The following is a 15,996-nucleotide window of genomic DNA, read 5'->3' as shown; positions in this document are numbered from 1 at the left end:
AGTTCCCAACCATGCAACATTGCTTCTTGAAGCATTTTAATTATAATTATTATTAAAAATATTAGGTTTTCAGCCATTAAAGCTTTCAACGTACTCTACTGTTTTGTTCAGCAATACGATGTAATTTGTTTGTATTTTTTCCTATGTTTAAAGTTTATTTTTATTTAAGCCTGAACAATTTCGTAAGTTTTTTCTGGCCCTTAATCTTAAATATATTTTGTTTTACAAATTTAAATATTTTTCTGTTAAAGTTATAACTAAGCAATAAAGTAAGCTAATCAGGTAATTAACTTTTATCCTTATATTTTTTGTTTATTTAAAATTATAAGATTAAAGTTTAATTTGGTATTCTTACTAAACAATGCAAATATTTAAAAACACTTATTACCAAAATATGCTTAGATTTTATGCGAAAAGTATCTTTCTTTCTAATCGAGTATAAATATTGCTATAACCAATAATCCAAAGATACTTTACTGTCCCCTTCGTAATGCACTAACCAATCCCCCAATTTCCTTGCAGCTCCATTGCCCTCACGTTCAGACCAAGGGAATCCGACCATATGGAAGCGAGGCCAGAACTTGAACCCACGCCTGGATTCAACGCAGGACTCTGGCCATTTCCTGCCGCTTTTTGGCCGGCCACGTTATTAGCGTCTAGCACATGGCCTCGTACCGTCCTGTACTTTTGGGGGCGTCCCACGGGGGGGCGTGGTCGGTGGCACACGTTTGCAAAATAAACTAAAGCTGCTGCGCCTGCCGGCCCAATGGACTTACATATGTTGACCGGTCCGCCTGCACACAGGACTCATAAAAATATGCTTGAAATTGGTTTGGCCGGCAAAAAAGGACGAAGAAGAAAAACCGGTGGAAATCGCTGGTAGTCGGAGGGCAGTGGAAAAAGAAAGAACGCTTAGCAATATTTAATGTCGCCAACGATGTCAACGGAACGAAATCAGGGGGACCGAGGAAACTGGGAACGAACATGGCGACTCCGTCCGCTTTTGATTGTTTTGCAAACAAAGCGAAACAGTCTCTTAGATTCAGCCATCAACCCAATATACTTAAAAAAAATGTGGTATAATTATTTAAAAACTCAATGATTACTGACCTCTTAAGGCCAAATAAAAGTGTTCAAATTAATTTGATTGTCGTTTATAACATTTAAAAGATTGCCTACGTTTAAAGAATTAAATACATTTAAACTTTTATTCAGATAAAGACAACAATCTTTACGGTACACATTTGCAAAAATCAATTTTCTTATAGTACTTAAAAAAATCTTTTCAGGTGTTTTAAATGTATGGAAAAATTACATATGTATATTTGATATGTCATTTTGTGATATTTATTTTTTTTAAGTAATGTTCATGTTTAGGCATTTCAAAATTGATGTTCTCTGAATTTATAGCTATTGCTAAGAAAGTTAAGTAATTATGAAGTTTTTCTGATTTCAAAGTGTACTTTCAGCGTCTACCCACCCACACACACACACTCAAATAAATACTTTCACCCACCCTCACACATAGAAACCCACCCACTCAATGCTTTTTGCGTTCTTCTTTTTTGCCCACTTAAACCAAACAAAGGGGAAGGAAAGAAAACAAAATAAAAACGAACGGAAAAAACGTTGGCAACTTTTTTCGAGGGTGGATTTTCATTTTGTATGGTTCATGATTTCGAACTCTATTTGCTCCCCCGATTTCGCCCATTCAGCCTCTCTCGCTCGCACTCGTGTGCTGATTTTTTTTACCATTATATTATTTGGAAATTTATGCGGGGGGTGGCAGTTTCAGTGACTCATTCCCATTCCGCTCATCGATTTTTTGTCGGCGAAGGTTGGGGGAATCCACCGAGCCAACGAGCGATTTTTTATGTAGATTGGCCCATTATGTGGAATTAGTTTTTGTGTGGCCGCTGATAGAAATGGCGTTGCTCGTAGAATTTTATTGGCTGACGTTCTATAACCCGCAAAAGTATGCAATGAAATTTTTTCGAGAAACATGGTTGGATAAAAAACACCTCTCATAAATAACACATCTCTAAAGTCATTGATATATTAATATTTTAATATACAGTGTTTTTTTGTACCTATATTATATATTCATAGTATAGAAAGGCAAATATATTGAACATCTATTGATAAACATTTTTATAAAAAGCAGACTAAAAAAATTAGTTCCTGATTGATTTTTGTTTTAAATGTTACTTCCATAATTATGCACAAAATCTAGATTTCATTCGAGTTTAAATTTATATATATATATTTTGCTCATAAACAAACACTACTAAAACTTAACCTTAACTCTTTAGATAACATATTTGTCAAAGATTTAATTGGTGGATCTTGTTAAGAATATATATAATAAAAGTAAACAAACTCAATGCACCTCTTTCAGTTCAATCCACTTAACACACTTAACTCGCTATCTATAATCACTTTCAAAATTTTCCATGTCAAGCAAAAAGTTGACTGACCAATTGGGCAAACAAATCATTTTTATCAGTGCGAACAAACAGAAACCGCCAAATTTCAGTATACACATATTTGCATTTTTTTATTGTTAAACAAATCTTGTTTGACTTTAAGGTTATTTACAAGACTTCCATCGAACCTAATTTGTTTTGGTTTGAAATTTGTGTGATGTAAAAATTTCTGCTGATAAGCAAGTGGAAAATGGAACAAAGAAAATAAAACGGAGAAAATTACGCCGGGATAAGCCTTCGACTAGGGCTCATGATTACTTTAGTGCTAGTGCCAACTAAAGATCAGCTCAATTTTAAGGTGCTCAATACGAGTCAGACTTTCAATTTTTTACTTTCTTTAGCAATCATAAAAAAAGATTAAGCAAACGGTAAATAAATAAAAATCATCATAAAATTTGTTTATAAAAATAAAATACAAACATTTTCGGAGCTAGAATATATGAACTTTTTTATTTTAGCATTAATACACCCATGTGAATATTCGTACGTCACTGTAAAAGTATTTGGGATGGAGGGGTGTTGGTGGGAGGATGCATAAATAGCCGAACCACGACAATTGGGGTGGATATATAGTTTCTATATGACCCCGAACTGGGTGATAATTTAACAACAACAAAACCAAATTGCCAACGCGAAACTGTTTTTGTGTTTTACTTTTATTTTTGCTTGGCTGCTTTTTTTACACACACGCACACACACATTCGGGAACTCAGTGACATGTGAGGGGGTGGTATACTCCCCCTTTTGGGTGGTGGGTTTTTCCTGGTGAATGTTACTGGCACAAAAAGCAAGAAATTCACATAAAAATATACGAGTCCTCATTATGATAATACGAAAATAAATGACAGTGGTGTTTACACTCTAACGGTAAGCCCAAAAGATGCGGGGATACGACTGAACAGTATACTATATGTGTGGGATTGTGTGAGGAATAGGGCCAAGTGTTAATGCAGCTTCTTTTTTGGGGATGCAAACATATAAGCCGAGTCATTTATTGGTTTAGTTTGAGAGTTATAATAATGCGAAAGTATACCTTAAATATAAGACTATTCCTTTATCTTATTAATAATATATGTCATTTGTATTCTTACTTCCTTTTTTAACCTGCAATATAAAAAAACGCTATTAGATCTCACTAGGTAATTTTGTAAATAGCCCCTTAAATGGTTCGTGCTTAATTTATAAAATCTTTTACCTGACCGAAATCTATTTTAGGGATGTTCTTGAATATTTTTTGTAAAAATTAACCTTTACTACAGGGTATTAATAAGGCAGAAAGTGTCCTTGCTGCGAAATAAATCCGAAATCTGGCATTTCAACGCATTCATTAGAAAATAAAATATTCTGCTTTGTCTTTCGCATCCTCCGTTCTAGCGTTTTATGCCTTTTGTTCTTGGCACCCACACCTTGGCCAACTGAGTCCTGGAATCGTCCTGATGGTCGCAATCCTAGAAAAAGAATTACTTATTCAGCGCTTGACATGGGCTTTTGCCCTGGGCTAAAAGCCTGCTGGCCGTGCTTTTGGCATGGCGTTGACTGTGCGACTAATAGGCTCGCATATTTATCGTAAGAAGTTCAATTTTTTATTCGCATTTGCGCCGTACGTTTTCCGGCTTAGTTGGCCGGGCCATTACCGACATTTTCCCCAAAACAGGCCCGGCCATTAGCTAATTCTTTGGCTCAACCAAAGAGCTTCGAGATGGGCTGGAAAATGAGCATAGATTTTACCAGCTGCCGATGACGAAAATACGTTACATTTTCCGTTGCGGCGAGTGGAAAACTCAGGGGTCAACAATTAAATGCCATTTGCAATAAAAACAAACCTGGATGGCAATGAAAAATTATTTAAATCATTTCCGAGTGTCAAGACGGAAAAAGGTCACATCGGCGACCCGTTTCCGGGTGAGGGTCACCCAATGGTCAATTAAAATCGCCATAACCCGACGACCCCACCTCCCTTTCCAAATCGAACCATTTTTCATAGCATGCAAAACAATGAGGCGCAAATTTTTCGGATCTGCAAAAATCCTTCGCTCGACTGTTACACTTTTCAATGTCGAGCCATAAATTTGACCCTAGCCACCCCTATATTATGTATGTCAGAGCTCTCCTTGAGGCGTCGTCTTAGCCGTGACCCCGAATTGATGCAATTTCCCCGCACATCCACAGTATTCGCATTAATTTTAACCTCTGTGCCTGACGCTGACAAGGGGTCACAGGATGCAGAATGGTGGCGCGCGTTCCCAATTTTACTTGTATTTGTATGAGTATTTTTATTTTATTTTTACTTCACTTTGTTTTATTCTGACCAATGGCCAATGGCTATTGGCCAACCCCCGATCCGCATCTGTAGCGCCGCAGGGGTCACGAAAGTGTGAAAATGTGGACTGATTAGACGGCACATCGTCCTGCGTTTAAGGATCTCTGGGGTGGGTGAGTTATATTTATCGAGTGGACAGGGGGAAATGTTTGGCGCTTATTTCCCAATGCCGATTGCCTAAGCTCGGGATTTGGGTTCGGTGCGTTTCTGGGTCTGCCGTACAACAAACGGACAACAATGGACAATGGCCGGGCTCAAAAATCCTTTTTACATTTGTCCAATGTCCGAATGCATTTCGCTGGCGACTTAGTGGTCTTAATTTCCAGCGAATTACGAATGTAATCGCGCCAAATGTTCAGCCAGCGGGATCGAATATAATTTGTGGGATTTTCAAGAATTTTTATTCACGGCCGTTACTTATGGATAAACGATTAAAATGATTTCGCTTTCAATATTAAATCTTTACAATTTATTTGTAGTAAAGGGTCTGAAATAATCTACGCTTTACATACGGATTCGGCAAATATGCCACATTTTTAATTCTTTTAAGCCATTACATAATTAAATATTTTATTTTTTTGTTTAAAAAAAAAAATTAATAAAATTTCTGGAAATATTAAAATGTTTTATTTTTATTTTTGCAAAAGCTTTTAAATGAGAAAAAAATAAAGCTATAAAGTTATTTTTAGTAAAAATACATTTCAGTTCCAAATATTAGAAGACGTTCCTCAAAAGTTTCCCAGTCCGATTCAAGTGGTAAAAATTTATAAACCCTTTATTTCGTTTAACCCTTTGAATTTGAATAAGCCCATAAACCCACCGTAAAGCAAAAATCGAACTTAACCCTTTCGCCTAATGACCAAAAAGATTCCGGGAAGATCGCGGCTCGTAAAAAGTGCTATGGAAATTTCAGTCAACCCGTTCTCGCCGGTCCAATTTCTCCGTCCGCAAAAGGGTTGAGGAAGTAGGGATTTGGCCGTGCAACTGGGCTCAAAGAACAAAGGGCACCATAAAAAAGACACAACCGATGCGTCATAAAGAATACAAAGACGCAGACATTAGTTGGAAACAAAAAGAAGAGAAAACGCAGAGCACACAAATCGTGGGTCGGTACGAACTTCGAGGGAAACTGACAAGGACACTCACAGGATGCGATTTTTTCTTAATGGTGAAAGGGTTGAGGTCGCACACAAAAAACGGCAGCGGTCTACCTGCTCGACATTGGCCATAAAAAACTAAATGTTTTATGATCCCCCCAAAAAAGGATCCTTTCCGCGGAAGTGAGTTTTTTGCGCCGTTTTTTAAGTTTCGTCCAAAAGTCCTGGTACAATCGTAAGTAGAACGGTGCACTCTAATGACCATTAGACTGACAAATATTGCTTCGCTGTGAATCCTTAGAAGTTTCTCGCGATTTTCCAGCTATTTTCATTGTTAACCGAAGGTCTTACCTGACCAAAACAAACGGTCACCGAAGCGAAATGTTTAGAGCAACATGCAAAGCGATTCGCCTTCATAAAATCTCGTGGCGTGTCGACTGGAAATCCACCAGACGATTGTCTTCCATGTCCTGCCGTTGTCCTTCACGCTTTTGTATCGCCGCATAGCCAATTTTACGGCGTAACCATTAAGGCGGACAATGAAAATTAGAGCAACTATTCGTCCCAGTCCGGTCTTCTGCTCTAGTTTCCTTTTTTAATCCTTCGGTTTTTCGTGCTAAAAAAGGATTTACGGATGTTGGGCGAACGCCCGTCCTCAACCATCCTGTGTACCATAACATTTCGGCGGAATTTTCCCGCATTCCCCTCGCTTTCGTCCCTTTTTTGGTGGGCGGAATGTCGCGAGCACTTTTCACATCTGATTTATGCCAAATGCTAATTTTTGCGGCTTGCTAAGGGTCTCGACATGTCTGTGAAGTGTGCAAAACTCGCCAGCTAATGAAGCAGAGATTTGCAAGTGGTTTTTGGGCTACCTAAGAAAATACAAAACTGAATTGTTCTTTAATTTTGAAAAGGCCAAAAAATGGCAAGTCAGAATTGGAAAATGATTTGAAATTAGAAAATTATATACATTAGAAATATCATCACGCGAATAATTAAAATGATAGTGTTTTTAATTAATTGTTTGCAAAGATTTTTTAAGTAATGTAAAAAAATTTAATGTTTTTGTAATGAATAGACAGTTATTTTGTAAGTAGCTAGTAATTATTAAGTATTATTCAGAGCTAAGAAATAGTATAAGTATTAAACTTGTTTTTTAAACAGCCATGAAATCTTACCCAAGACTGTTATTCAAATATTCTATACAGCACAGTAGCTTTAAAATTTAAGTAATTGTGTAGCAAAACCAATTTGCACTTAGGATCAAAGAGCTAAATCTCCGTACAAAAACCACAAAAACCAAAGAGCCAAAGAAAAAAAAAAGAAAAACCCTCGAGGAGGAAAAAACTCAAGTAAAATGGCAAATCATCCTTAGCATGAAATCAGCTTACGAACTCAAGGTGATATCTCAACAGGCCAAAGGACAAAGGTCAGGGGAAGAGTGCGCCAAATCAAAACACAAAAAAGGGATCCTAATGAGATCCTCTCGTGAGGGAGCAACTCGGTCAACCACAAAATCCCAAATGCTTGGCTGCATTCTCAAGAGATACATTTGCATATATGCGAGGTTCGATGATCAGAAGATGAAGATGCGAGGAGAATCCTCCCTGTTGATCTTCCCCTCGAAGGATCTATTGAGGCGGCGGCAGGCCTGCAATAGTTAAGGATCATTTGCATACTGTCGCAAGGACTTTCAGCAATTAGGCGATCATGATAATCAGCATGTTTGTGTTTGCCCAGATCACGATAGGTATCGTCGCACATCACTCTCAATTAAAAGGTCAAGCGTGACAGTCCTTGGGCTTATTTGTTACATGTCCTTAACTTCAACTTTACATAACACTCCAAAGGGATCGCGTAGGGCCGCAAAGGATCCACACCCGCCCGCTTGAGCAACGCTAATCGGGCTGATCAGCGAGCGCTAATCGCTCGGGACTAACTGGATCCTCCGGATCAGCGGCACTGATCCCTCGTGATCCCGGGTACTACGTAATGTTGGATTATGCACAGCGGGCCAACTCTTAAATCGCTTTTAAATCCACGTCACTCTAGTTCGAGTCGCACTTCTTCGGATGCGCGGATTAATGAACGGGGCGGGCCGATCAGGTAGTTTCGCGTCCTTTAATCCTTTCTTCGGACGCTAAGTCCGGTTGCAGTTCGTAATCCGGTTGGCCATGTCCATGTCCATGTCTACATCTCCCGTCAACGTCAATGGCAGGTCTGTCCTTTGGCCTACCTGCCCGATTCCTGTCCTGTCGTCCTCCTGCATTTGCCAACAACTTGTGTAATTTGCATTTCGGTGGCGTTTTGTTTGCTTTCTGCCATGTCGTTTGTTTTGTAAATATTGCTTTTACATTTACCCCACCCCCTGGCAAAGCCTAAATACCACCCGGTTTATCAGCCCTAGCCCATATCTTTTAATTATAATAATCATATAATAAAAGCATGCGAATCGAATGACTAGAAGCACCTTGATTTCAAGTAAACCGTTTCCTAACTTTTAAACAAAATGTTTCACTTTTAAACATGAATATCCTACTGGATACAAATTATAATAACAATTTATTGTAAACCATAATCCTTGTTTAGTTAAAAAAAACTGTCATTATATAATTTATGACTAATTTAATTTTAAGTTAACACGCACACAAGCCGGAAAATGTGTTGAAGCAACAAGAAATCTTCCATGGCCCAAACTTACCATCGGCCAAATTGCAGTTGGCTAAGTTGTTAATGTGTCTGGGCTTAAAGTTGACCAAAAAACAATTGGCGAAGGTGCCCCTCTCTCTCTTCCCTTCCCTCCTCTCTCTCTCCCTCTTTGGGGCTAGAAATCAATAATCGATAGTGAAGCGGAGTTGCCAAAAAACGGCAAAGAGTCCAAAAGGCAGCTGCAATCGGCCAAAATGCAGCGCCAGAAAATGCAAAAGGATAAAAAGAGAGATAGAGAGAGAGAGTTAGTGAATGAGTGAAAGAGAGAGAACTCCGAAGGGGATGCTGTTTTTGGGGATGGGGAAATTCACTCAGATTTACAGCTAGCATCCGTTTCGAGTGAAATTCTCTCGGGTTGCTCATTTTCGCTCTTTCTTTTACTCTCCGTGTAACGGCTCTCCCCCGCCTTTGTGTGGCTGCAGTTCTGCCATTTGTTTTCGCTTTGCAATTGAGATTTGAGTCGACTAAATTTGAGTCTTTTTGGCGAGTGCACCGTGGGAGCAGATTTTCAGCTATTAGAAGAGCCCGCTGAGCACGAATTTCAGTCAGACGTGCTCCGAGTCCCGAAAACGAAAGTCGCCAGCATCAGCAGGCAGCCTCAGACAAAAAATAACACACAAACCTAAAGGACGAAACGTGTCGACTGCTATCTAAATAAACATTGCCAACATAACACTACAAACTAAGTGTCCGTGCTTAAAAAACCAAAACCAAGTTAAGAAAAATAAAAGTATTTCCCCAAAAAAAAATCCGTATTTTTTGGCAAAGACTATTTCCCGCACATGCGCGAATTCCGCGAAAAAGAAAGCATAAAAGCAAGCTAAAAAGCGAGGGCCAAAAAATAGACAAAAACGAAGAGCAAGGAGCCCCCACATCGCCTCTCCCCCTCGCACTCATTGTGCGTGTTGGTTTAACGGTAACGGTGCCGCGGTCAAGCGAGAGAGAGAACGAGCGAGGCGGTTCCCGTTTCCAAATTCTCCCGGAGAATTCCTTTGGAGCGTAACCAAGGTAAGTAAATTGGGTCCTACCAACCAAAATTCCCCCAGTATCGCATTCGACCTCCAATAAATCCTAAAAAATACATGCATGTAGAAAATATGTAAAATTTCCACGGATAAACAAATAAACAAAAATTGCAAATGCTTTTGCGGGGGCAAATGGCAAATTGTTGAGGTATCCAGGAATATAAACAATTTGGTCAAGGTTTTGGGCTCTACCTTTTTTAATAGACTAAAAAAATTTTATTTTGCAAATTGATTCCTAAGTTCTTTAAAAAATAGTAATATCTTTCATTATTTGTCCGGTTATTCGGTTAAATAATAAATAGATCTTACTATAATTCAAAAGTTCTTTTTTTTTTGCATTAAAACAAGTTTAATTAAAATTAGAAAAATTTTAACCAAATAATAGTTTTAACCTTTTTAATGTAGTTATATATTAATTTTTTTTAACTTTTTACGTTTACATGATTTGTAGTACAATTTTATTTAAGGATGTCTTCGTGCTTTTAATTTGTATTTCCCTGAGTAATAGCACCTATTATCCCAAGTCCCCAACTTCGAGTTCTTGTTCTTTAGCCTTTTCTTGTTGTTTGCGGTCGAGTGCTTCTTTTTCTGTCTAACCTTAGAAACACAAACAAAATAACTCATACACTCACATAGATTTACACCGAGTGGTAAATCATTTGCTAAAAATGCAAACGGCAAAAATTCTAAAACAATATTTTAAAATCTGTCTGGCTTTTGGCCGATCTTTGGTTGAACTTGTTTTTTGCCCGCGCTGTCTGTTTTTGCCCAGAACTGCAGCGTATATCCCCCAGCCCCCCTAATACAACGCGCCTGGCCCCCCGCACTCCTCCACGCCTGACAGCTAATTTTATTTGTTTACATGTCGACTTTCATGTTGTTTTTTTTCGCCTCCTTCCTGCCTCCGGACCCCTCAATTTTTAGCCTTTCTTTTTGCTCTTCTTTCGGCAAATGCATTTTCGACTTTTCTTCTTTTTTAATAATTTAAATTTAGACATCGAACTATAATTCAAAGTCAACGTGGCAATTTTTTAATGGCAAATAGTTTTGGCAGTTGCCAAAATGCATTTCAAATATAATAAATATGTGTTGGCCTCTGGCGATGTTTTTTTAGGACCCCATCATCATCATCACAAGATCTTTTGCATAGACAGTGCTGCAGATTTGATTGTCAGCCGACAGTTTTAATGTTTTCTGACAAAAAGAACCGAGAACAAATCAAACAAATGGGGCTTTGTTAGGCGCATAAAAATAAATATACACATATTATACGGGATATATTTATAAATCCCGAATGACATTGAATCACTTCAGCAGCAGTTGCAGTTGCAGTTCTACCCAAGCGAGTGCAGCTCCAAAAAATTGCATTTCACCAGGCACAACAACAAGTTGCTCTAGGCCAACAACAATCGGGCGCATATATGCATGTGTACCTACCATAGATATACTATATTTGTATATTTTCTGGCATATCCTTCTCTTGGCTCGCTTTTTGTACGGATTTTTCAACAAAAACATTTTTTGTGGCGCATTTTCTGCGTTTGCAAATTTTCCATTTTTGCCATTTTCATGATATTTTTAGAGGGGTAAAAAGGGGGTGTTGGGGAGGGGGACCAAAAACGACTAGCACATGTTTAGTTTACTTTTGCAGTTTCGGTTGCCTGGCTGCACTCGATGTGGCCACCCCCCACCCAAAACCCCTCCCCTCATCCGCCCCCCTTTCCCAACGCCCCTGCTCCGGCGTAATATTAATTTTACACTTGGCCTTTAGTTTGGCTTTGTTGCTGTTGTTGGGCATGGCACAAAAAAGCCCAGACGAAAGGCAAAATTCTCTTTGTTCCTTTCATAGAGAAACACACACACACACCACACACAACAATTAATTTTGGCTTTTCTTTAAAAATATCCACAAAAGCGAAATTAAATAAATATGCTAAGCTTCATTTAGTTTGCATTTGCTGTTTCCTGAACCATCAATTATGCCTAAGTATTGTAGATATTTTAGCTGCCAGATAGAGCAACCCCAACCCATAATAATATACCACACCCCCGTAGCCACTCTTCACGTTTTTGCGTTTTTAATAATATTTACTTAAAAGCACAAACAATTACCCAAAAATGCAGCAACTGCACAGTTTTTCAGCGTGAAATCGGAAATTTGAAAAATTGAAAAAAGTAGGCAAATGCAACAGAACAAAAAATTTTAATGCGAGAATTATTTGTGGAACTACGCAAATCAAAGTGAAATGTCTAGCGGGAAATTGCAGTCAGGAAAACGTTTTTCTTTCGAAAATATTCAAATGGTGATTGGAAAAAGGGGGGGAATTATATAAAAAGTTAAGTGAAAAAATGTGTAGTTATATTTTTGTTTGCATTGGAATTTTCAAAATGAAAGAAGCTAGTGCCTTGCAAATTTATTTTCTATCCACATCGGAATTTCTAAATAAGGCGATATATTAATCTAGTGCGGTAATTAAGGAATAATGCATGGAATCACTGATAGATTAGTCAGTCTGCACATTTGTTTGGCCCAAAGGCAATCCCGGCAGGTGTCTCTGATCCGTTAATTTAGTTAAATCCAGCAATCCTTTTTGCTTTTTATTATTAAGCATTGAACTGCCTACTTTGTTGCCTACTCCGACTGTCGAGAGGCCAACTTAATCCACATAGAAAACCGAGGGAAAATTCGCAGTTCGCTGCTTAGCTGGCTATCCGCTAAGCTCCCGGATCATCTAAATCCAAGTGCACGTAATTTTTTGTTTTCGCACCAATTTCTGCTCTAATCCAGAATGGATCAAGAGCGCAATCCGCCATCCGCGATCCTTGATCCGTGATCCCCGATCCGCGACCTGTACCTGACTTCCCATCTAATCCCTTGACGCGTGCGCCCGTCTACCTGAGTCATATATAAGCCAATGCCTGTTGCAAATGCTCAGTCAGTCACGAGTTTGTTACAACAGCGGGAACACACAAGAGCAGCACAGCAGCAGCAAATCTTTAACGAAATTACCGAAAAACTTGGAATATACTTTGATACAATCACACAAAAAGCGGCCACGAAACGGTAGGATATTGTAGCCATATTATCCAGTTTCTCCATTTTGTTCTGAAAACACTCAAATCCCGTTCAGGGGGTGGGTGGCCAGCCACCCTTGGCATATTTTTTAGGGGTGGTGCCGCTCACGCAAAAAAAAGAAAGAAAAATCAAATGAAAAACAAGCGAAAAAAGCAAAAAAGAGAAAAAAAAACTTGACGCAGGCGCATTGATTGTATAGCCCCACTAACCCCACTCTCTCTGTTTTTTTTTCCAACATTACAGCCGTCTAGAGCCGCCAAGATGCAGAACTGGGAGACGACAGCCACGACCAACTACGAGCAGCACAACGCCTGGTACAGCAGCATGTTTGCGGCCAACATAAAACAGGAGCCTGGTCATCATCTCGATGGGAATAGCGTGGCCAGCAGTCCTCGCCAGTCGCCCATACCCTCAACCAATCACTTGGAACAGTTCCTCAAGCAGCAGCAACACCAGCAGCAACCCATGGATACCCTTTGCGCAATGACACCATCGCCCAGCCAAAATGATCAGAACAGTCTGCAACACTACGATGCCGGCTTGCAGCAACAGTTGCTGCAGCAGCAGCAATACCAGCAGCATTTCCAGGCCGCCCAGCAGCAGCACCATCATCATCATCACCTGATGGGTGGTTTTAACCCACTGACGCCACCGGGTCTGCCCAATCCCATGCAGCATTTCTATAGCGGAAATCTGCGACCCAGTCCACAGCCCACACCAACATCCGCATCCACAATTGCTCCCGTGGCGGTACCCAATGGAACAAGCGAGAAATTGCAGGCTCTAACACCGCCAATGGATGTCACACCACCGAAATCGCCGGCCAAGTCGAGCCAATCGAATCTGGAGCCGGAGAAGGAGCACGATCAGATGTCCAACTCCAGCGAGGATATGAAATATATGGCTGAGTCCGAGGACGATGATACCAATATCCGCATGCCCATCTATAATTCGCACGGCAAGATGAAGAACTATAAGTGCAAGACTTGCGGCGTGGTGGCCATCACCAAGGTGGACTTTTGGGCCCACACCCGCACCCACATGAAGCCGGACAAGATCCTGCAGTGCCCCAAGTGCCCGTTCGTCACCGAGTTCAAGCACCACCTGGAGTACCACATCCGGAAGCACAAGAACCAAAAGCCCTTCCAATGCGACAAATGCAGCTATACGTGCGTCAACAAGTCCATGTTGAACTCGCACCGTAAATCGCACAGTTCCGTGTACCAGTATCGTTGTGCGGACTGTGACTATGCCACCAAGTATTGCCACAGCTTCAAGCTGCATCTGCGCAAGTATGGCCACAAGCCCGGCATGGTCTTGGACGAGGATGGCACCCCGAATCCCTCGCTGGTCATCGATGTCTATGGCACACGTCGTGGTCCGAAGAGCAAGAATGGTGGACCCATTGCCGGTGGCGGAAGTGGTAGCGGCGGCAGTCGGAAGTCAAATGTGGCAGCTGTGGCCCCACAGCAGCAGCAGCAATCTCAGCCCATCCAGCCTGCCACATCTCAACTGAGCGCCGCCCTGCAAGGATTCCCATTGGCACCCACTGCAGCATCTCCTGTTCAGCCGCTGCCCGCCTCTCCAGCCAAGAGTGTGGCCAGCGTGGACCAGACTCCCAACTTGCCCAGTCCAGCCAATCTGCTGCCTCCTCTAGCCAGTCTGCTGCAGCAGAACCGCAACATGGCCTTCTTCCCCTACTGGAATCTCAATCTCCAGATGCTGGCCGCCCAGCAACAGGCTGCCGTCTTGGCCCAGTTGTCGCCGCGAATGCGCGAGCAACTGCAGCAGCAGCAGAACCAGCAACACAGCGACAACGAGGAGGAGGAGCAGGATGATGAGTACGAGCGCAAGTCGGTGGACTCCGCCATGGATCTGTCCCAGGGAACACCGGTGAAGGAGGAGGAGCAGCAGCACCACCAACAGCAGCAGCAACCGCTGGCCATGAATCTCAAGGTGGAGGAGGAGGCCACGCCGCTGATGAGCAGCTCGACTGCCTCCCGGCGCAAGGGACGAGTTCTCAAGCTGGACACCCTATTGCAGCTCCGATCGGAGGCCATGACCTCACCCGAGCAGCTGAAGGTGCCCAGCAGCGGCAACATGCCCACTGCATCCTCGCCCATTGCCGGGCGCAAGCCCACGCTGCCCGAGGAGCATTGCTCTGGGACAAGCTCGGCAGATGAGTCCATGGAGACGGCCCGTGTGCCACAGGCCAATACCAGTGCCAGCTCGACGGCCTCCAGTTCGGGAAATAGCTCCAATGCCAGCAGCAACAGCAATGGCAACAGCAGCAGCAACAGCAGCACCAGCAACAGCAACAGCAATGGAACCACCTCAGTAGGACCGGCGAATCCTCCACAATCCGGAACACCGGCGGCAGCGGGGGCCATCTACGAGTGCAAGTACTGTGATATCTTCTTCAAAGACGCCGTGCTCTACACCATCCACATGGGCTACCACAGCTGCGACGACGTGTTCAAGTGCAACATGTGCGGCGAGAAGTGCGACGGACCCGTCGGCCTCTTCGTCCACATGGCCAGGAATGCTCACTCCTAAGTCCCATTGTTATTATTTATCACCTATTATCACCTTAATCGTTGTCCAGAATTGTATATAAATTCGTAGCCTAAGTTTTCCAATAATTATTTTGTTGTCGAGAATTGTACATAAGCCAATTAAGCCGCTAATTCTAGACCTAAGTTTATATAACTATCCTAACTGTATCGAACTGTAGCCACCTTTCTATCTAACTGTCTCTCCCTCTCTCTCTCTCTCTCTATACTCTATTGTATTTTCGAAATCGACTAAAAACCCTGAAAAAGGTTTAAAAAATTATCATCAACGCATGGAGAAACGTAAGCCTAAGTTAAAACTTATTTTGTAAGTTGAGTCAAGCGAAACAAGCTAACAAAACCAACAGTCCAAAGTCCAATTAATAAAATATAGTTTATAGCATATACATAAAAATATGAGTATTTAGTCTTATTTAAACTATGTATACACATAATGCTCAATTATTTCTCTGATATTCTCTCAGTATTTTGTTAGTTGAAAGTCGACAGCGAAACCGAGACGAACGAAATCAAATCAAATAAATACAATTTATTCAATATAATTTCACAAGTTTCTTTTTATTTTTCAAACTCTTTGGCACTAATGACAATATTTTCGATGCAACTGAAACTGACGAAAGAAGAAGTACAAATTTAGAGATTTTTAAAGAGCAGCTCTGCCCGCAATCTGAGCAAAGGATCAAAATTAGTATTTACCCTTTACAATTAAG

At 41.1% G+C, this 15,996-nt stretch overlaps 1 protein-coding gene across 2 annotated transcripts; it reads left to right on the top strand.

Annotated features, from left to right (window-relative positions):
- The first annotated feature begins 9,174 nt into the window (after window positions 1-9,174).
- LOC108144046 (protein hunchback) lies at window positions 9,175-15,828 on the top strand. 2 transcript variants are annotated; one of them, XM_017268688.1, is made up of 2 exons: window positions 9,175-9,620; window positions 12,957-15,828. In XM_017268688.1, exon 2 carries the CDS (start codon window positions 12,975-12,977, stop codon window positions 15,267-15,269), a length of 2,295 nt encoding a protein of 764 aa, XP_017124177.1. In that variant the 5' UTR covers window positions 9,175-9,620; window positions 12,957-12,974; the 3' UTR covers window positions 15,270-15,828. The 2 variants fall into 2 exon arrangements, with proteins under 2 accessions (XP_017124177.1, XP_041564970.1); XM_041709036.1 differs by lacking the exon at window positions 9,175-9,620 and adding an exon at window positions 12,683-12,701.
- The last annotated feature ends 168 nt before the right edge of the window (window positions 15,829-15,996 follow it).

The sequence above is a fragment of the Drosophila elegans genome, unplaced genomic scaffold, assembly GCF_018152505.1.
Source record: "Drosophila elegans isolate 14027-0461.03 unplaced genomic scaffold, ASM1815250v1 contig_468, whole genome shotgun sequence".
Classification (NCBI taxonomy): domain Eukaryota; kingdom Metazoa; phylum Arthropoda; class Insecta; order Diptera; family Drosophilidae; genus Drosophila; species Drosophila elegans.
The sequence above is the reverse complement of the archived record's forward strand: the minus strand, read 5'-3'. Positions and strand labels throughout refer to the sequence as shown.